The 23,207-nt window shown below is 38.1% G+C and overlaps 1 protein-coding gene across 3 annotated transcripts in view; it reads right to left on the bottom strand.

The window, feature by feature from the left end:
* Positions 1-1,140: 1,140 nt before the first annotated feature.
* Positions 1,141-23,207, bottom strand: part of scn5lab (sodium channel, voltage gated, type V-like, alpha b) — a 96,947-nt gene continuing 74,880 nt past the window's right edge. For all 3 annotated transcript variants that reach the window (XM_035530535.1, XM_035530536.1, XM_035530534.1), the window contains 10 exons: positions 19,187-19,307; positions 16,201-16,355; positions 14,437-14,610; positions 12,926-13,048; positions 9,643-9,915; positions 8,830-8,883; positions 8,162-8,299; positions 7,929-8,033; positions 7,284-7,554; positions 1,141-6,127 (listed from right to left, as the gene is read on the bottom strand). In XM_035530535.1, coding sequence (XP_035386428.1) covers positions 4,899-6,127; positions 7,284-7,554; positions 7,929-8,033; positions 8,162-8,299; positions 8,830-8,883; positions 9,643-9,915; positions 12,926-13,048; positions 14,437-14,610; positions 16,201-16,355; positions 19,187-19,307 — 2,643 coding nt within the window. In that variant the 3' untranslated portion in view covers positions 1,141-4,898. The remainder of the gene's footprint in view (positions 6,128-7,283; positions 7,555-7,928; positions 8,034-8,161; positions 8,300-8,829; positions 8,884-9,642; positions 9,916-12,925; positions 13,049-14,436; positions 14,611-16,200; positions 16,356-19,186; positions 19,308-23,207) is intronic.

Consider the following 23,207-nt stretch of genomic DNA (forward strand, 5'->3'; position numbering starts at 1 on the left):
GAAGCCACACAAGTAAGTCTATTTGAGACAAGTGTGTGATGATTTTGGTTTGCAGTTTGCAAAATGATTAGTGGGCATAGGCTTCCATTATGAGCTCCACTACAAATATTTTGAAAGTACAATCTAGATACAAAGTACTTTTTAGCTGATTAATTATGGGATAAAGAGCAATTTCTGTAAGTCTAATTTTACAGAACAATTTTTATATATTGTCTCTACGGCATATTTAGTAACACTAAATATGTAGTTTAACTAGGTTAAGTTTATAGATTGCTGATACTTAGCATTTTGGTAAGCAAACACAAAAACCACATGGGAAGTTTGCACATTTGTGCGTCAGTTGGGGGAGGGGTGTGCCGAAACCTATTATGACTTCAAAGTGCATAGTCAGCAAATGGCTGTTGTAAAACTTTGAGGGTGATAGCAGACACACACACTGGCTAGTTTAGGCTACCAGTGGTGGTGTATTTTGTAGGAGGATTCAGTATATTGATGAGCAAAGGCTTGTAGGATGATAATGCACAGTTCAACACAATGTCAACATGGCCTGACACAGCATGACAACTGTCCTAGCATTTAATGACTAACACAACCTGTGGACAGGCAGCTAATCAAAACACTCTTTGTGTTCACATTAAAACTCTAGGTACATTAAGCATTTTGTTTTATTGCTATCTAAATGTTACCTCAAAACCTCAGATTCAGGCACACAACTGAATATGTAATTCACTACAGTGCATACTCAACACAGTTGCTTATAGGTTTTTTTAAAACCTGTCCAGCACTACAAAATGTGAGGATATGTAGGTATATTTTCAGATAGTGAACTGCTTTTCTGAACAATTAGCCTTTGGTCCGCTACTTAATTTCATTGGGGAAAACTCTTCAACTCAATCACTACACGTATTACAAACAAAGAACTTTATCTGTACACTACTTTGAGCATCATTATGGAATGATCACAGTTAATGAATAACAACATTACTTGCAGTTTAATATACAAATTGCTAATTTGTAAATTATCAAATAGATAATAGCTGATACACCTCATACACATTTTCCAGATTTGCACATCAGTGTAATAAAGGGACTACACTACAGAATGTTGTTGATGGGATAAACAATTCAAACAAGACATGCTCACAAACAAATATTTATTCCTATTATTTATTTTACTATAGTTATACATGTTCTAATTGGCAACAGTGCTTTTCCAAAACTGTGGACCTGTTTTTAGATTCCAGAGCTCAAACCCCTTGACTGTATTTGTCCTGACTAGTAGTAATACAGCTGACAAGATCTTCTTTGCATTTTTTAAATTTCAAATGAACAATCAAAAAAATAGGGGTCACACAGTTGAGATTAACAAATGTGAAACCTTGCTTGGGACAAGGGAAGCAGAAAATTGCCATTTGCAGCATGCACATCTTAACAGTGTAAAAAATAAATAAGTAAATAAATAAACAGGCACAAAATGATTTGAGGGGCAAATCTTTGATGCCTCATCATCCTCTTGCCTCAAAGACAGTTCAAAAATATGTCTATAGAACTCCAAATGTTTCCTCTGGCCCTGTTTGGTCATCTATACTGACTATTAGCTGTCATATGTAGTTCTGGAAGCCTAATCCTTGATCACTTCCTTCATATTCATCAGACCCATATTGCTTGTATCCTTAAATGGCAGCAGAAATCTCCTGGAATTTGATCACTAAATTTTCTTAGAAAAATTCTAAATAAAAAATAGCAAGTAAATATAGCAAATTCTACCATTTATAAAATACACCTGCTTTGAGATAACTGATATTTGTACATTATATATGCAAAGCATAGACAAAAATATGCCTTTTATTTCCCATATCTGTCCTATTGTATTGCACAAACCGGTATCTTTTGAAAACATATAGATAGAAAAGTATCCCTGTGCTTTATTTGTGGGTGGTAGAATACACTGTGTGAACCCTAATCAGTGAAAACGTGGGTATGAATGCAAAAATAAAAACTGCAGACAGAGTCATTGGTAAATGTACTAAGACATTTTGAGAATTGTGGTCAATGTCCAGATTCTTTGCAAGGAACAAATTTGGTCATGCTTTATCCATCATGCATCTTAAAGGCAACCTAGTTTGATATGTTCATACTATAGATGTTAAGTTGTATTTCAATGAACACACTATTGTCGATGGTTACTGTGAATGCCCTGGAGATTATATGTACACGTAGTCAAGAACTTAATTTTGAAGGATTTTTAACAATTTATATCCAGTTTTAAAATTAGGGATTTTGAACATTTTCTGAATCTGACCTCTTCATTATTAATGCTTGGGATAATGGTGTATTTTATCTAGAGATATACAGTATCTAATTAAGCTAAGTACCATTATACTGTAAGGTTTCCTGCCTATGTATAACTATGTCCAAATACTAACAAGTGTTTAATCTCTGAGCACTGAGTTGACCTTTTCTCATTTTATGTCTAAAGCAATCAGACTAGACACTTTGGTTTTGTAAAATCAGATGTGAGCAGGTCAAGAGAGATGCTGAGCACTCAGCAGAGTGGGACCTTAGCTTCTCCTCTCTGGATGCCAAACCAAATTTGGTCTGCTCCATCCCACATTACTGTCTGCCTCTGTAATTATTACATCAAGCAATTAACATCAACAGCCTCTGCTTCTGCCCCAGACATGGTAGTTGCACTGCATGGTATGTTAAGGTATGTACACAACCCATCCCCACACTGCCCAGACTCAGTAAAATGACACCTACACACTACAAACACCCTTTTTTTCCTAGGTAATATATGACTCCCCTACTGTGCAAAAATGATTTCAGCAAAGGCAATTCATCAAAAAAATTCGCCTTATGTTTTCTTGTTTCAGGTTAGCACATATGTATATTGAACAAAACAGTGGATAAATGTTGTCATGTCTACTTCTGTGTGATGTGAGCACAGGAAATGCTTACATTAATACCCACAGAAACACACTAACTTACACCCCACACATCTATGTAGGGTATACAATTTTTGTACTTTTAATGTAATTTCAATTGAATGTTTGCTTGCAAGATCCTCCAGATGAAGGACCCATGTCCAAAAATGTCATGTCAACTTCTCCGAACTTCTGAGATATGTGTATGTTTTCTAGGCTCACAGACTGAAAGTAAATAGGAGTATCTGTTTCTCCTAGAAAATGGTATACATTTGCTTTCTTGATTTCAGATTTTGTTCAAGCCCTCAGTTTTAAATTAAAAATATATTTTCTAGTATTTTTTAAACATGTTTGCACACAGTGCAACACACATTGTCAAACATGAAGACCTGTTGCAGTGTTTTTTAGACTTAAAGCAAATAATATTATGACAAAATATCTATATACATCTCTATTACATTATGTAGAAATCAGGTAAAGATGGCTTGTATTTAAATTTGTAGCACTTTGACATGCTGTTGCTGATGAGAGTTGCTTGTACTACACTTTTGAAGTGGTAGAAGTGATCAAAAGTGATGATGGATTAAAATTTGATTGTACACTACAATAAAATGTAGTTCAATTGTGGGATTACAGAAAATGTAACTGATAATGGATATGCTAATTAGGCATAAAACAGATTTACTGTGCCTTCTGATGGTAAGGAGTCTGTTGTAGTGGAAAGAGAATTAAGTTCTACCAGGCACACTTGGGGTCTATTGCTACAAAAACAGCCCTTCAGCAAACCTTCTAACCTGACTTGAAAAACATTTTTGAATAGTTTAATATCTTAATATGAGTCTGAGATATGAAACAAATGCACTGTAATTTTTTATAGTAAAGTGTAAGCCATGGAGACAGCAAGAGGTTCCGCTTAGGGATCTTGCTGACATAGTACAAAAGACCCATTTGTACTTTTGAATATATCTAAATCAATATTCTAATTTTATCTAAGAGTAGCAAATTATTGCTCAACAAATGTGCAAAATAATTTAGCCTTACAAGAAAGTGGTCAATGCATCACTAAATGATGCCGTTTGAACATGCAAAACAAATACTTCATAAGTGTAATAGATATACTAAATGTATAAATGTATAGCATTTTGATTATCTTGTGCAGTCTTTTGGTAGCCATTGTTAAAGACAGATGATGTACACAAGATAATCTATGTGAAGCATGTTTTGATTGTCTTTTACTAGCCTTGATTACAGCTTCCTGTAATCCAGACCAGGATATTAAGAGACTGTCTTAAATAAATGGGAACGTGAGCAAAAAAAACCCAAAACAAAACAATGAAACCAACAAACACAAAAAAGAAAAAACAATTTTTTCACAAAGCTAAAATCAAAGTAGTGCCAAATATTCCCATCTATCATCTTGCTCTTCTCCTCATCGCTAGTGACAACTTGTACAGAGGTAAATTTCATACTTAGTTATATCAAAAATGTTCTTTTAAAAATATGAAAGACTTGTAACATTTACAAGGCTATACCACTATCATCATATTCTTGCCTCTACATATTGTAAATCTGTTATCAGAAGGAAATCACACCGATTTAAGTAAGACCTTTAATGAACTCAGACGGTCAGGCATACTTTGTAAATGTTGATAAACTGCATTTCTTTCAGTCTAATATTTGACTATTACATCTGTGATATAACTGCAGTGACCATTGCAGAATCTCGTTCATGCATAAGAACTGTGAAGCAAAGTCGATGTGAACTGTCTACGTGATGTACACTTTCCCCTTGTATATTCAAACAAAATGTGAACCACAAGAGAAAACATCAACTTGTCCTAAAAAAAACTTGCAGTCTTTATGCACAGTCACTTCTATCAAGACTGAGTTGTGTGTTGGTTGAGCTATACATTCTGTAAACAAAAGAAAAGAAACAAGATTAAAGTCTGAGAGAACATTTCTTGCTGAATGTTACAGAAATGTCTCACGGTCTCTGTCAAGATCAGAATAAGATTTGCCCAGGTCACTGTTCCTGGGCTCAGGTATTAGAGTTTGGAAAAGCTCACTAGTGGCTCTTGTCACACTGTCATAAGATGGCGGTGAGGAGGTAGAGGACAGAGCCTCAGCCTCAGGTCCATAATTATCCTTCATCATGGATGCTATGAGCCCTTCCTTCTCTGGTGCATCTTCCTCCTCTTTGGCAGCTCCCTCTAAGTGAAGCTGTCGATACAGGAACGAGGCTTGCTTCATCTGCCTCCGCACTAGATGCCTTCTGTAGGCCCTCTGTATAACAGTGGCTGATACTTCCTCCTGCTTACGCCGTAGTGTTGTCGTGATGGGCTCATAAGAGATTTTGGATGGGTTTGCCATCATAAACTTCTCTTCCATCTGCTGCTTGAGAGCATCCATTTCACCTGACTCTCCTAGCACACGCTTTGTGAAAGCAAACAAGATGTCCAGGCAGTGGATCTTGTCACCGCTCACCATGGGCAGGTCCATGGAGATTAGCTTGATTTTGTTGGGCTTTGCAATACGCAACGGCTCGGACAGTGAATCTGCAAAATCCGAAAGCTTGGCATACTCAATGAACTGAGTGGCCTCTGGGTCAAACTTCTCCCAGACCTCGTAGAACATCTCAAAATCATCCTCACTAAGTGGCTCAGTGCTCTCCTCTGTGGCCACACTGAAGTTCTCCAGGATGATGGCAATGTACATGTTCACCACAATGAGAAAGGAAATTATGATATAAGTAACAAAGAAGGTTATGCCCACTGAAGGGTTCCCACAGTTTCCCCGGGCATTTGTGCCAGTGTGTGGCATGTCAGGATCACACTCCTCCGGGGAGTTATTCAGAATGGGACTGAGCAAGCTGTCCCAGCCAGCTGATGTTGTTATCTGGAAAAGGCAAATCATGCTATTGCCAAATGTCTCAAAGTTGAACATGTCATCAATTCCACTTTGTTTCTTCACATAAGCAAAGTTTGCCATTCCAAAAATGGCATATATGAACATAACCAAGAAGAGCAGGAGACCAATATTGAACAGTGCAGGTAATGACATCATTAAGGCAAAGAGTAATGTTCTGATTCCTTTGGCTCCTCGAATGAGTCGAAGGATACGTCCTATTCGGGCCAATCGTATCACTCGGAAAAGTGTGGGTGATACAAAGTATTTTTCTATGATATCTGCAAGAACAATACCTGTAAGATAAATAAAAGAAAATGTTAATTTTGTAAAATATGTTCAGAAATCTAAAATGCCTCTACATCATTTACACCACTGGAAACATGAAAAAACCTTTGTGAATGTGAAAATAGCATGAACAAATGCATCCAAATGTTTTTTTTTGTCTTTGTTGATTGTAAATTTCTAAACAAGTACAAATAAAATGATTCACATGTAAAACCTCTGTTCAACCACAGTAACTTGACAATTGTCAAGTTATTGATAATTTACAAGGTGATCATATATTTAACCATCCCCCCAAGACTTAAACTGTGCCTTTTCTGATTTGTGATCCTTCATAGACTGTATGTGTATGATTTGTGATCCTCCTTAGACTAAATGTGCATGAGGGTGTTTGGTTTGACCCACAATATTGCCCAATGGAGAAATGGACAAGAAGGGCAGGAGGTTATACAACTATACATCAGCCTTTCAGCTTGCCAGCTAACAACCATAAGATGGCTCAAACCTCAATCACCTGCACTGACAGGCTTGATTGCTGCAATTACCTTCACCTTAACTGAGGCACCCTTTTTTCAGAGATGGTTACTCCATCCACCTGCCAAACCTTTGGCTTTGTTAATTGCCTCATCAGGGACATGTGGATCCTCTATACTCTCAAAGCTGGCCAGGACTTATTACTTAAAAGCATGGCCTGCCCTTTTCTTGTTAGAGATAGTGCTGTGCAATTGCACTGAAGGTAGACCTTGATAAGTCAAGCCAAGGGTATGCTGACTTCTCCATGTGGCTAATGAAGAGGTTTCCCATTATCATGGGGGGATTCCTTGATTTTACAGTTGCAGCTCCAGATAATTAAATTTTTCAGTATGATCAAGCAACAAAAATACACCAAGATATGAGCTTACTCTAATCAATTCTAGGACAGATATAATTATTTGATATCTAAATGTTTTCTTTTATTTTCAAGTATACACACTCCAACAATTGATTTTAAATATTCAGTCTAAGCATAGTCTTGGATAAACTGGATTCCCTTTAAAATATTTTTAGTTCAGTGTGTATCAGGGTAACATTTAATATTTTGGCTCAGGGGAGCTATCCTTTGAAGTTTTACATTTTACAAAGCCACACTTCATTGAAAAGTCACGGCATCTTGCCTTGTTCACTTACACACAATGGAGAGGATGACCACAACAAAGTCAAAGATGTTCCAGCTGACAGTAAAGAAATAACAGCGGAGGCCGATAAGCTTGACGATGCATTCAGTAGTGAAGATGACAATGAAGGCAAGATTAATATTGTAAAGGATTGACTCCATGCTACCGGACTGCTCATCTGTCTCTACCATCATGGTCAGCATATTGAGGAGGATAAGCAGCATTATCATGATGTCAAAGGCTTGTTTTGACACCAAGTCAAAGAAGAATCCTTGTACATGGTTCTGAATGGGAGAAAAAATTGCATTAATGTTACATTTTAATTTAAAGGCACATGGACATAGTAACATGAACACACATCTCTCCTCTCACTGTATTCATTAATATGTAAATGAAAAACTGTAAAAGGTTGAAATTTAGCTCCAAGATGGTTGATACATAAAGTCTGATTTAGCTATATTAGCTACATAAGCACAATTTAGTAATCAAACTTTTAGATGTTTATCTTATGTATGTGAGTATAAGGATATATAAATAGAGGAAATTTATATGCTGTCTAATTTTACTCTCTTATTTTATATTATAGTGCATTAGCTAGAGACATGGATTCAATTACTCCCCCCAGTGTTATTGTGATGAATGGATGCAAGCTGCTCACCAAAGGCCTGGGAATAGGTTTTTGAGGTTTTTTTGAACCAAGCTTCTTCATTGCATTATAATACTTTTTCTGCTCTTCAGTCATGAAGATGTCTTGTCCACCTAAGTACAGGAGAACTTTGCTGTTATTTTTCACATGTAGCAAGAAAACAACATAAAAGCATAAATCAGCATAAAAAATATATAGTTGCAACCCCTTTCCAACACTGAGAAACCCTCAGTGTTTATACTTATCTTTCGTTTCTGTTGGTTGAAGTTGTCAATGATCACACCAATAAAAAGATTTAGGGTGAAGAATGATCCAAATATGATGAAAATAACAAAATACAGGTACATGTACAAGTTGATTTCCTTAAATGGCTGCTCCTCTACCTGCATTAGAAAAACATGTTAGTTTATTCATTTATTTAACATTTTATTGTTTTATTAGTTTGTGTACATTCATATTCTCCAGAAAAATAATTGTTAAAATAAATAAAAACTTAGTGATTAGTGGTGAAGGACTAAATAATTTTGTAACTAAATTTACTCTCGTCATAAGCATAATGGCACAAAATTAGTTGGGTCGGATGCCAAAGCAGGAGTGATTTTTAATAGAAACAAAGGAACCTAAGCAAGAGCTACAGAATTGTAGAACAAAGGCCAAGACAGCAAAATACAAAATGGATGAACAAACAAACTAGATGCTAAGAACATGGAGAGCATAGTAAAGAGAGAGCTGAAACCCAAACAAACCATACAATAACCGACCAAGATACTTACAAAACACAAGGCTAAAATACAGAGCTTAACAAACGATAGACACAGGTGATAGCAATCACCTTTATGCCTAGATATGGCTTAAAGCAAAACAAATGAACCAACAAAATAAATAGAAATGTATGTAGCCGTTACACACTTACAGATCGTGAGTCTACTGCTGCATACATGATTTCCATCCAGCCTTTAAAAGTAGCCTTAGCAGAGAAAAACAAAAGCCAAAAATACATGCTTAAAATATTTCAACATGTTTTCACATTTATATATACATTTATCACAAAACACTGCCTAAAATATTTAGACTTTTTAAAGCTGTGATGCAAAGTCTTGTCTGGTTCATGGTCATTTTGGGATGTCTATATAAGATTTGTGTCTGTGTGTGTGTGTGTGTGTGTGTGTGTGTGTGTGTGTGTGTATATATATATATATATATATATATATATATATATATATATATATATATATATAAATAATTTTTTTACTGCAGAATGGAGGGGAATGAAATAAGGGTAGCCCTCTTTCAGACCAAGTGAATGCTTATCAGTAAGAAATCATTATAGTTTGTCTTTTTTGCCTTGGTTATCAGTAATTATAGGTTTTTTGAATGGCCTAGGACTGACTATTTCTAGATGCAAATGGAAGGTTTGTATTGAGTGAAGTCAGAAGAAGGTGATGGAAAGGAGCTAAGTGACTTGTTGCTAGGCTACTGCACCAACTATGTTAAAATGAAGAACGAAGTGCATGCACTCTCGCTGAGAACGAATTTCTGTATAATGGCCTCAGCGGCAGCTAAAAATAAAGTTCTGCTGACTTGTTGATTGATTCGTACTCGTGGACAGGCAGAGGTGGGCAGCAGCAAAGTAGGAAATGGAAGGAAAGAAAAGAAAAAAGTTTCAAACTGTGCGTGTGCTGAGTGGAGCTTAGAGAGAGAGAGAGAGAGAAAATGTCACACTCACCACTTGAAGTAGTGCAAGATAGCCTGCGCCCACGTTGTCGAAGTTGACTTTCACTTTTGTCCAATAGTACTGCGTGTCATTCATGGCCTTGCACTCAGTCTTGTTGTTGATGTGGGAGGAGTTGTAGATGACGCCCGCCTGGTTGACGCAGCGGCCAAACTTGCCAGCGAAAAGGTTGACTCCCATGATACTGAAGATGAGCCAGAAGATGAGACACACCAGTAGGACATTCATGATGGAGGGGATGGCTCCGATCAAAGCATTCACCACCACCTAAAGATCATGGACATAAAACACCCTCATGTCCACTCTATACATTCAGTTGGTTTTACAATAAAAAAATTTAACACTCTAAAGTCTATCATCAGCAATAAAAAAAGCATCATAATATTACAGCAATCATACATATTTTTGCATATATCTATAATCTACATATTATCTATAATCTACATATTAATCTACATATATGCATATATTTGTGTGTGCGCGTGTGTGTATATGCAAAAAGTGTAAAATAAAGTGCAAAAAGTGTAAAATAATATTTTGATGGTTATATGCATCCCTACTTTGAGACAACTAATACACTAAATAAATTTTCAATACAGTACAAAGTCATGCCATTTTTTAAAGTTTTATAATTGGATATAGGATATAAAAATTCTACACATTCTTGTTAATATGCCAGGTTTTTGTAATTAAAAAAAAACCCAGATAAATAATTTCAGATTTATTTACACCTTTATTTACACCTATAATCTGTGTAACTCAATTGAAAAACAAACAAATAATTTAGAGGGGGAAAACAAAAATAAAAGCCTTAAATAATGTGGTTGCACACCCTCTTATAATTGGGGAAGTGGCAGAATTAATCACATTCAAACTCATGGCAGTCAGTACACACCTGACATCAATTAAAGTCTCTCTGTTTAACTCCATATTTATTTTAATTGTTCTAGTAGGGTTTTCCTGCCATTTACTTATGGCCATGGTCCGCAAAGAACTTACAAAGCATCAAAGGGATCTCACCGATGAAAGGTATCAGTCAGGAGAAAGGTAAAAATAATTCTAAGGCATTAGATATATGATGAAACACAGTGAAGATAGTCATTAGTAAGTGGATAAAATAACAGTGACTTTACCAAGTGCAGGATGTCCCTCCAAATTTAATGAAAACAAGTAAAAAATGGTCTGAGATGCTGCCAAGAGGTCTACAACATTAAAGGAGCTGCAGGAATTTCTAGCAAGTACTCGTTGTGTACCTCATGTGATATTAATCTCCCATGTCTGGGCTGTGGGGTAGGGCGGCAAGACAGATGCTTTTTCTTACAAAGAAAAAGATAATCTTTAAATAACAGTAGTAATACTGTTCATTTGGTGGGTAGCATTTTGAAAGAGGGCATGTAGAGCATCTCCACACAAAGGGATCAGAGAACTGAGGGGGACCACTCATAGGCCCTCCTAGCAGCATGAAACATATCACCGCTTAAGTTTCATATGGAATAAACCAGTTTCTAATGTAAAATAAGGGCAACAATGAAAGCAGCTAAAAGTGCTAAGGTTGGCTTTAGATTTTTAAATCTAAGTTAATTTTTTAATTTTTAAAAGACTTGGTGATATGTTAGTCCAAATTGTCAGATGAAGCGAAGTGTCACAAAAGGATCTGCCGAACAGTCGTTCCCCGGAGAATGTGAGCACACTTTCTTCACCCAAGCAAAGTAAGCCACGTGCTTCTGGTAGCTGCTGTTAAAACACTGTGACGTCTAATCGTATTTGACAGATTTACAGCAGTAGTGGGGAAATTCCGTGCTCCTCATCTTCACTGTTACACTGCATGTAAATCTAATGAGCCAGAATTCAGTTTTCTCTTCAGTCTATGGGTAGCCAACAGATATGGTCTGTATATTGCTTATTATGAGTGATTCAAAGCTGAATAAATACAAGCTGCATAAGGTTCAATTCAATGTTTAGATTTTCTGGATGAACCAAGACTGCATGCACTTTTGTAAACAGGTAACAGGTGATAAATAAACTGCTAATACTGACTGTATGACTGATGAAGGAAAGAAAATAGACTGGTAAGGACAAGATAGGGGGAATCCCCCCCAACACATAAAATTCCCATTTCTTGACACTTAATTACTAGAATACTGATGGTACCTCCTACCAGATAAAAGAAACTTTTCGGCAGCCATTTATTATATTTCTCATATTTCCCTCCCCCTTGGCTGCTTAATGTCCTGACTAAAGCCTTAGAAAAGAATGATAAAAGGCTCATAAAAAAAGACTACAGTCTTATAAAAGAATGACAACGATAACACAATTGCTCCTTTTTAATACTGTGAGGAAATAAGCAATTTAAATAATTAATAACAAATTAATGTTTTATAGACAGTAATTACAATGAAATTTCACAGTGAAAAGCTTAAAGGTGCTCTCTGTCCCAGAGCTTATATAATAAAGCTACATATGAGAGATTTTCAGGAGGAAAGCAGAGCATGCCACTATGCTTTAATATAGTCATAATGTTATAGTACAACAATTATGAAAGGTAATACTGGTGAGATGTTTCAGCTCCATGTGGAATTCCTCTTAATATACGAAATAAGGTTCAGTGCCAGATCCATCAGACTGTGGATTAAATAGATCAAGGATGATTACAACACCTTAAAAGAAAACTGAAAATTACATGCAGAGGGCATGAACTTTTAAATCATATTAGTTTTTTTGCTGATGGTATTGTAGTTCAATTGTAAAGAGAGTTAGAGACCATAATTAGGATTTTCTCACCAGTATTAAAGTGCTGACCATAACACAAGTTTTGTAATGCAACATAATGCAATTAGTCATAGCTTATAATGACAGAAAAACCTATCTGCAAGGTTAAGATGATATTGTAATGGTTTACATTTTTACATCATTAAAACCACTAGTCACTTAATTGAGTTATTGTTATTTAAGTAAATGATTTTTGAATTTGTACTGATTGAAAAAACAGGGCACTTTCAGCCCTGTCATATATTTTTTTCTTAGCATAATGTGATTAATTATTATTTTAAGCCTTAAACAAAGAAATCAGATCCGGTACTGGATTTGAAGAGATTTGATGAGATATTGAGAAAATGGGATTATTACAATATAGTTTTGGTGCTTTAATTTTCCACTAAAATACACTGAACTTTTGATACTCATTGGAAGTGATGACACAGCTTCAGATGACACAGAAGAGAAATAGGTAGAGGAGGGGAGATGAAACCACAGAGAGACAGAGAGGAGAAACTCTTACCCTCATGCCTTCAAATCTGGATAGGGCTCTTAGTGGCCTGAGAGCCCTGAGCGTCCTAAGTGATTTGATAGCAGCCAGGTCAGAGTAGCCTAGTGTGTTGGCTATGAGGCTTACTAAAGACACCTAAAGGGGGCAGAAAGTGGAGGAGACAGAAAGATAGAGAAGCAGTGTTAGCAAGCTGACAAACCCTCCCAAGCAAAAGGGATGCTGCGCTTCCTGTGAGAACAAAAGGTGAGGTCTCCCTGATTCAGGCCCCAATCTTGCTGGATTAAAAAAACTTTTAAAAAGAGGTGGTTTAGTCATTTATTTTGCATTTCATGAAAGAAAATGAGTTGCATCAACTGTGTTTGCTGTTTCTTTGCTTCATGTGCAACCAGTCCTGTAGAAAAAATGTAAATGATTAGAGTTGGAAAACCGGGCGAGACCGCATGTCTTCTTCAAGATGCCCTGGATGAACCTGGGGGTGAAGAAAAGCTTCAGTGGCCCCACAGCTCTCTGACTATGCCTAAAAGGCTGGCAGTGGTGTGTCTAGGTCAGAATGGTCCTTACCCTCATGCCAGCAAAACGAGACACAGCCCGCAGTGGCCTCAGTGCGCGGAGGGTCCTGAGGACTCGCACGGAGCCTATTTGGTCATAACTGAAGGTATGTGCCAACAGGCCAATCACTGAAATCTGTGTGAATTGAATTATAGTTTATTCAGTTAATGTCACAATGGTACACTCTAAGATTTGTAAAATAATATACTCTATTATTGACACTGTATCCAGATTTTCCTACTTTAATATACCGTACAAATGTTTTCCCCTACCAAGATTAATTCAAGTCCTAAACACTAGAGAGAAATCTTGTGGTGTGTTGCACTGTGTCAAGGAATTTGTTTAACAGTGAAGTGGGGCTTTGAGCCCATAGGGAGCAATCAATAAAAACAGCTTAGACTGCATACACAATGATTCATGGAACTGAGGGAGTAAAACTTTGGGTTATCTCTTCGCCATGGAAACATAAGAAATGGAGAAGCATTTGCTTTCATGGATAATAATTGTGAAGATATTAAAACAATATTGAGGGCTATCACATACTTTAAATTGACGGTTTGTGAGTTTAAGTTGGAATCACATATTTCAAGCTTAGAATGCACCACACACACACACACACACACACACACACACACACACACACACACACACAAACACATATGATTGCCCTGCTATAAATATTTGACAGTTATGAAAAGTATCATGCAAATTTCAGGTAATATATCATTTTCTACTAGATACACAGCAAACTATTGCTATTTCACAGATATACAACATATTTTATTAACTGAAACACCTTAAAATGTGTATATAAAGATTTAAATCTATCATCAATAAAACTAATTTGACTCTGAATACTCTGAATATGAATATCAATACTCTGAAAATGATTTAGACATGATATTGCATCATTTGGAAATCTTGGACACATTACATTGCATCATTAGGTAAAAATGAAATAAAATTACACTTACATCAACAATTAAAAAGTCTAACCAGCACCAGTAGTTGGTGAAGTACTTCTTAAAGCCATATGCGAGCCATTTTAGTGTCATTTCCAAGATGAAGATGTAGGTGAAAACCTTGTCCGCAACCTCAAGCACAATTTTAACGACTTTTCTTTGTTCAATGTAAATGTCTTCAAATGCCTATCAAATGGAAGCAAAAGAGAAAGAAGTGAGATCATGACAACACTATTTCTGTTGTATTTTTGAGTGCGCGTGTGTGCGTGTGCGTGTGCGTGTGTGTGTGCGTGTGTGTGTGTGCGCGTGTGTAAAGGGGGTGTATTTGAATGTGTCTGAGAGAAAACAAATTGCCAGTAAGGTCCATTTCACGAGCTAAAACCAAACTCTCATTGTGACTGCTTTTCTAAGATAAATAAATATATTTAATGTCAAATGGCTGTGTGCTATCAAAACTGCTGGGCAGAGATAGGCCCAGACCAGGTGCATTCGGAAGGCCACAGAGCCTTCCCCAGCCCCAGGAAGAGCACTAAACCCTCTGTTTACTTCCATCACAGTAGACAGGACCTGGCCAATCTCACTCTGCTGTAGTGTAGCCCTTCCCAATGCAGGGCTGCTCACGGTGAGGTTTTACTCTTACTGCACACTCCCATATGTTACAATATGGTTCAAAGCTGCTAATATGAGACTTACACGCACTAATGCTCAGTACAGTTTATACAGGGAGTCATTAAGAAATTCGGCACTAAGCATCTGTGGCTGTTTGCCTCTCCACTGGTTTCAGCAGAGTTAGCGGTTTTAGTTTTTCAGTTTTTTCCTGCTTACTTTTGCTTTTCATGTGTGATCATTCAACTGCAAGTCTGAAAGAGCAGCTGTTTGCTGAGGAGGTGTTGGTAAATGCCACCAAAATACCAGCCAGTCTAGTTCACACCTGGCATCCCAGCCTTTCGACAGACCAGTGACATTAGCCTCACTTTGTGAGTCACTCAACAACAAAAGGCACTACTGGGCTCTTAAGAAGGTTCTATACAGTAAGAAAGTTAAAGGTTTTGAAACATTACACGGTAGCGGTGAACTTCTTTTGCTCTGACATTTGTCGACTCCTTTGCGAAGCACTTCATAAAAGGGCCACTGCTGGCGGTAAAGTCTTGAATGTTCATGCACTGTATAGATCAGTCGGCTCCTGGCCATGCTCTCAGCACATGCTTTGTTTCACTGTAGAATCCTGTCTCCAGAATCCCTAAAATATCTTGTGGTAAATCAATAACTCCTGGCAATTTGGAAGAAAAAAGGCACTTTGCTATAAAGGATAACTAAGGAGGAGAGTATTTCACAGCATCTCTAGTGGCCCATGGCATCTCTTAAAACCGATTAAAGTCAGGGGAGAGCTGTGCTGTTGTGACCCTGCCACAGCTCTCCCATGGAGATGCCTGGGCCTGGAAGTTGCTGACTGTGCCCTTGGAAACTGTTCTAGGGTCAGCCTGATTATGTAGTTTGTAGCCACTGAGATTAGGGAATTGTAAGGGGAATAGTGTTCACTGGGGCTGCCGGAGGTCAGGATAAATCTCCCTGTTTCCGCACTTCTTTAAAAACATGCCAAACTATGCATGTATAATGCCTAACATAAAGGCTATACAGAACAGATTTTTGCTGAAAATGTTTGGGTTTTGACATAATGGCAGTTGCGTTTTAGTGTTTGGATTAGATTTATATTAAGTGTTGGATTAAGCATAACGAGTGCAGATGGAGTATGAATTTCATGTCAGGAACACTCACCAGAGCACCACTGCTCAGGAGGATCATGAAGATGATGAAGGTTTCGAACCAGCTGTGCTCCACTATCTGATAGCAGGTCTTCCTCAACCGCCACCACACCTTTCCCAGACCCTCATTAATGTTGATATCACAGCACTGGAAATGACGTACGCACACTAGCAGGAGAAGGGAGGGGAGGGGAGGGGAGGGGAGGAGAAAACAACAAAGCCATGTATAAATCACACCAAAACACTATATCAATGGATGTGCAGCTCCTATTATTTCAATTAGTTGTTTTGAATTGATTATCTCTGACTTGCTTTTTTGGGAACCATCTTTTTGGCAGTTCAGATGAAGGGGCATGTGTTCAGTTATAGCTCAGAGTTGGACAGTAAGACATGGCTGTTGTATGACATGATTGTAGGTAACATGGGTGACTCTTTAAAAGCCCTCCATTTATAACAATAGGTCGCTGCGATGAAATCACATTTGAGACGCCCCTGGGTATCAAAGCGTCTCAATTACTGGTATTTGAGCTTCTCCAAATTAACTTATTGCCTGTAAACTTAATAAAGATATCATGGTAACAGGGTCTTCTCAGCTCAATTTCTCCTGACGCGTCAGCTCTGTATTGGAAGCCTTGGACATTTTAGCACTGTGGCATCATCATTTGTCAAGCAATTAACAGTCATCAAACCAACATCAAGCCCAAAGGCTGCAGCAACATTTGAACATTACCAAGGATTTCATACCAACAACAGAGACTGTGCTAGAACAGAGATTTGATCTGGCAAGGAATGTGCCTAAAACACAATGTACTTTACATGACACCTTATTTACTATCATATTTTGCTCTATGGTTGCTGGAAGAGTATACCAGAATTGCAGAGCAAAATGCAAGGCAGCATAGGTAAATGATGTGAATCACTCTGTCTTGCTCTGAGTGCCTTCTAGCAAATTTTGAGAAAACGGGTATTTTATAAAGTGCAGATGTAATGCACTTTCTGCCTGTTTCAGACTTCTAGTATTGCCTAAGCTCCCACTTTCTCTCTGCCAGATGCTGTTCAACTTTCTTCGTTGCAAAAAACCCCCTTAAAGATTATATAATAACTTGCAAAATAATGGCTATTACTTTTCCTGGATGAGCTGTTTAACATTTAACGCACCATAACTCTTGAAATTTTGACATATTTTAAGTTATGTCTGGATCCCTGTCACACGGGTTGAGTATACTGAGAGAATCCCAATGTGGAATTAAAGTCAGTATGTCAAGATGTAAAGTCAAGATGTATGTGTTTTGGCTGAAAAAAAACAACAACAACAACTTTGTTGTGCTAAAGAAGAAGTGTATGGTGAGCTTTATGCAGATGAATAAAATATGCTGATAGAATAATTGATAGAAGCATTTTGATGGGCACCAGACCTAAGAAAATAAAGTTAAATATCCATATAAACGCTGCATCACTAATTTGCTTCTCATCAATTTCCATACATGCTCAAACAATTACAACTGCTCTTTTATAGTCCTGCTCTGTCTGCTGATTGGATACATCTGATTGGTGGATTGATAGGCACTACAACAATGAATATGAAGCATCAGTCATCATCAAATTACCAGAAGCTTTTATCATTACAAGTAGGCCTTTTGAGATCTTTGCTGACACAGGACACTCAATGAAATGCCCTATTTCAAAATGTCACTTAATTATTTAATGTTTTATATTAATTCTTTCTACTTAGATGTGAGAGTAAACATGAGCACGCTAATGAACCATGCCCTTGTCATGTATGAGGCCTGATGAGTGATCATCAGCTACGAACGCCATTGTTTCATAAATACTCACTGATCTCTTCATTAGGAACACCATACTAATACTAATAAGGAGCCCCAATGACTCTCAGAACAACCTCAGTTCTTTGTGGCATTGGTTCCACAAGTTATCTGAAACGTTTCTTCGTTTTCATTTCCAAACATTTCTTTTAGTCCATGTTGACTTGTTTACATCAGGTCATTGCTGCAGATTTGTGGGTTCCATTATACCAGATCCTAAAGGTGCTCTATGGGATTCAGTTCTGTTGACTGGGGAGGCCACTGAAGTACACTGAACTCATTACATGTTCAAGTTACCAGAAGACTTGTGTTTTATGACATGCTGTATATGGTGGAAGTAGCCTTTATAAGAGGTAAATTGTAGCCTTAAAGGGATGCTCATGGTCAGTGGTCATACTCAAATAGGATGTGACAATCAATGTTCACTTGGTATTAGGGGGCCCATGTGTGTGCAAAGAAAACATTTCTATGCAAGTTGGGTGCATAGATTCATGCTGTTTATGCCAAATTATGACCTTACCATCTGCATGCAGCAGAAATTGAGATTCATCAGACCAGGCAGCTATGTTCCAATCTTCAACTATTCACTTTCAGTGAGCCTTTGACCACTGTAGCCCCAGATTCCTGCTTGTGGCTGACAGGAGTGGTACCTGATGTGGTCTTCTGCTGTTGTAGCCCTTTTGTTCAAGGTGTGTTACATGTGAGCTGCTCCTCTGCTCATCATGACTGTAAAGAGTGGTTATTTGAGTTACTGCAGCCTTTCTGTCAACTTGATTTACTCTGGCCATTCTCCCCCAACCTCTCTCATCAACAAGGCATTTACACCAGCTGCTCGTTGGATTTTTTTTTCCCCACACCAGTCTGTGTAAACTCAAGACTTTTGTGAGTGAAAATCCCAGGAGATCAGGAGTTGCTGAAATAAACCAGGCTGCCTGGCACTAAGAACCATACAGTGGCCAATGGTCAGTGTCACCTCTGTGATGTTCTGTAAACATAAACTGAGGCTCTTGTTATGTGTCTGTAGTGTGAACCTTGAAGCTTACTAGGTGTTAACATCAAGATTTAAATCATAAACAGTGCAATCATTTTCATGATGAACTTTTTTCTCAGATGTTTTAAAGTTCTTTACAATAAACACTGCCAGCCAGCCTTTCTAGAAGTCTCGAACACACTCACCATCAGGGAAACAATTGTCAGGGTCCAGGTCCTCCTCTGCCATCTCAGAGTACTCATCTTCCTCCTCTCCAGGCTTCCCCAGGTCAACTGTGCTGCCCTCTGACAGGCTGATGGTATCACTCTGAAAGCCAAGAGGACCAGTCTACCAATCATGTCCATAACACTTCGAAATTGCAGTTCTTACACAGCTCTTCTACTGAAAACAGCAACAATGGCAGACATGCTCAGGGTTTACTCTGTTTCAGGTAGCCTGAACAAAGAGTTGAATGTTTCACTGTGTCCATTACAGGGAGTTTTGGTAAGACACTATATGATTATTTTAGCACTAGAGTAGGCTATGCAACAACCCTTGATGTCAGTGTTCAAAATAATAAGTCCTATTCCCCTGCTACGACTACATGACCTGTTATTGATACACTGGTTTGAAAAAGCACTTGCTTTGATAAGGTACTTGGTGCTCACCAAAGTGCTTGAATATTATGGTACATGTTCACTCAGGTTCTTATTTATTCCGCCTCAGGTTTTGCAATTTTAATTCCATTTATGGAAAAAAATATAAAAGATTAATTTACAGCTGACAGGAGTAATTGCTATGTTAAATATTACTGCCCCAACATATTACTGCCACTGGGACTCATTCTGCCGAGGCTGCCTTGGTCTCTCAGGTTGGAAGCCAGCATGGGGTATTACATTCACCATGTATGAACAGACTTTGTAAGCACAGCATCTGCCTCTTTTTCCTGAGTACTTGCAGTGCTGTCATTTCACACAGAGCCTTGGGACAGCACACATAGCTGATATTTATTTAGGCCAGGGGTTAGCACATGTCTCGCTGCACCTTTGGGAGCTGTTTGGGCCCCCATCAAGCATCAATTCTGCCCCATCGTCATATCTGCCTGAGCAAATCGCATGAGACAAAGGCTTTTCAGGCTGCTGTGTGGCATCGTAGGACTGTTGATGCTTGTGTCTGCCAGAATCTAATACCCCATGCCCTCCCTTGTTTGTGAGACCCTCAGGGTACAGTTGTGCCCTCTGGCTTCCCTGGCACAGTAAAAAGCTGACCACATGACGACATGGCTGGCCAGTGCCGCACTGCCCATGGGACACGGCTTGAGATGGAAGGTAGGGAGCTTGTATTTTACATGCCTAATTTGAGAAAGGTAGTAAACGTTTCAATGCTGCCTACATCCTTTTCATATGAGCAGTTAGGCATGCAGCCTTACATTGAAATGAATGGAAAAAAATATTGCACATTACTACACAGTGTAACACAGTAGAGACAAAAATTTGATGCAAATTTAGTCCATCTGCAGTGCTAAGCTCATTGCAAAGCTGCAGATGATGATGGAGGATGGCGTAGGTGTGGGAAGAGAACAGAAAGAGACAGAGGGAGAACAGCAAGGACCAGACCGGGCAGTTGTGGAAATGATGTGCATCACTCGTGACATGTGGCTGCTGGGTCGTGGCTCTGCACCAGTGGCATGACGGCAGTGCGGGACTGTAGAGGAGGTGAAAATAGGCCTGAAGCCACTCGGCCCCAGCCACGGTGGAAATAATACACGCTCACCAACAAGCAGGATTGATTGGCTGCCCAAGACACATTCAGTTGCATTGCTTTAGTGTCTGGGGGAAGTGTTTGCGAAAATTTGACATAGCAAAAAAAGAATGTCTCTTATCTGTAGTGACCTTATTTATGTTGGAAAATCTTTTAGAAATTATTCTGTAAAAAGTGGCATAACTTCAAGGAACGTCAAACAGAATCCTATAATATCTAGGAATCAGCTATCCTAAGCATACGATGAAAATGATTTCTGCCAAGAAACCTTTGTGTTCTCAATCATCCATTGTACTATAATTAGATAAGTAAGTAATCATCTTTTGAGCAAAATAGAAATTGGGATGGGCAAGGTATAAGATACATATAACCTGCTTATTTTTTCGGTTTTTATGCTTTTATCATATAACAATGACATTATCCATTGTTTTATTAAGCAAGTATCAAAACCTGTGCTGTGTTTTAATTTTGAAAAGTACTTGTGTTTCTAAGTTTAAACATAATGAGGTGATTAGTCCATGGCATCAGCCAGTAGCAGAGTACATGTGTTTAGGGAAGCTGAGAAGTGACTTTTAAGTTTAAGAAGCAACACTATATGACACAGACTTTTGGTCACAGTATATCCTGCAAAGTGTTCTCTCTATCTTTGTTCCCATGCACTACACTGTAAATACAAAATAAAGTAAAATTAACAATATGAAGTAATGATATTTTCTAATTCATGGGAATGAAACTTACATTAACAATGGAACTAGCATGTAATAGCATGTGGAAATATAGTCTAATGGGTAAATGAGTGACATGCGCAATTATGTTTTATGATTTCTTCAAATGTAAGAAACATGAGATGAGAAGAGTTTAAGTTATGTCGCAGTATAGTCTTCTAAGCGCTTTCCATATCCCTATTGTTTGTTTTCAGTAAACCCACTTGAACCCTGACATACTTGCCTGGTGCAATTAGTTTTAGATTTTCAAGTGTGTTACATCTTTCATCATGTGTTACAGCTTTCTCAGTTATTCACCATTCTAAGATGGCAAAGAGTGACTTTCTCTGCATCCTTAATGAGGGATCATAATGCTACATTCTTGGCTTCCCATCCTGCAAGCCTGTGGTGCTTGGAAACCCAGCTGAGAGGAGCAGAGATGTTACAAAATCTCATGATGCACTCACCTGTCCACTCAGGCCATAGGCCTGCTCCTCTAACAATAAACAGAGGCCTGTGGCAAGCCAACCTTTACTCCAATTACATACACACACACTGGAGGCTTTGGGGATCAGTTTTCCCATCTACCTCTCCAGACATTGAGAGACAAATGAAAACTCTTCCACTGTATGACTTAATGCGATTGAACTGTAATACAACACGGTTTCAGAGTGCACTCAATAGAGTAGTAATAATACAGTGCAGGCATATGATGATATCATTGCCAGTCATACATAGCGGCTTTCAGGCAGTCCTTTGTGTAGGTCAGCGTGATGTCAGTGATGCTGAGCTCATCCTTATATGAAGCCTATGACAGCCTCTTAGCATATAGACTTTACACATACCCTCCAGTATGTGGCCTATTCTCCTTGGCAGGACATGCATGCATGGAATCCCCTTGTTGAGCATGTTAGAGTTGCACATTCCAGCACCTCTGACCACTACAGAAGCCCTATATATATATCATCCCAGAGGGACTTGAGCCTGTGATGTGGCATTAACACTGTAACCCAATGAAATCAAACCTCCAGACAATGTATAGTTTCTTGGATGAGGGCTGATCAGTACAGTAGTAAGGAGAACCAGATTACTGCTGGGCAAGGATGGCTGAAGACAGCAGACTACGGAGCAGCAACTAAAGAACCCAGCAAGAAATCCATCTGCTTAAGTCTAATCTTCCTTGACCTGTGAAAACATTATATAGAATTACTCCGGAGATAGTGGAGTACCATTATATAAGATGTATTGGACTTGATGGGCCTGGGCAGTCATGCCAAAACAATAAACATCACAGGCCAACTGATAGACTACAGAGTACTAAAACAATAATACAGTCAAATCAGATCATGCAATCAGATTATTTGAAACAACAACCTTTCTATACAGCATCCAAATAGGAAGAATTGCAGTCAGCAAATGTACAGTCCATAACCACAGTGTATTATGCCTGTTTATGGAACATACTTCTGATCTAATTTGCAGAGAGTTCTGCCAGGGTGAATCTAACACAATACCTATTTTTGGGGCTACAGGTTTTGTGGCTAATATACCTTTCATACCTTGAATATTTCATAAATCATAATACAAGTATCTTAGATCTTAAACTATAGTAATAACAAATTCTCATGCTGTTAACCCTGTCACTGGCCATAGGGCTCAACCATTTCAACAGACTGATGCAAGATGCAAGTAAGGAAAACTCACATTCATTACTCAAAATAGCACACTCATCAAATCAACCTAATCATCACAGTCTAAACAG

Source organism: Electrophorus electricus, chromosome 10, assembly GCF_013358815.1.
Source record: "Electrophorus electricus isolate fEleEle1 chromosome 10, fEleEle1.pri, whole genome shotgun sequence".
Taxonomy (NCBI): domain Eukaryota; kingdom Metazoa; phylum Chordata; class Actinopteri; order Gymnotiformes; family Gymnotidae; genus Electrophorus; species Electrophorus electricus.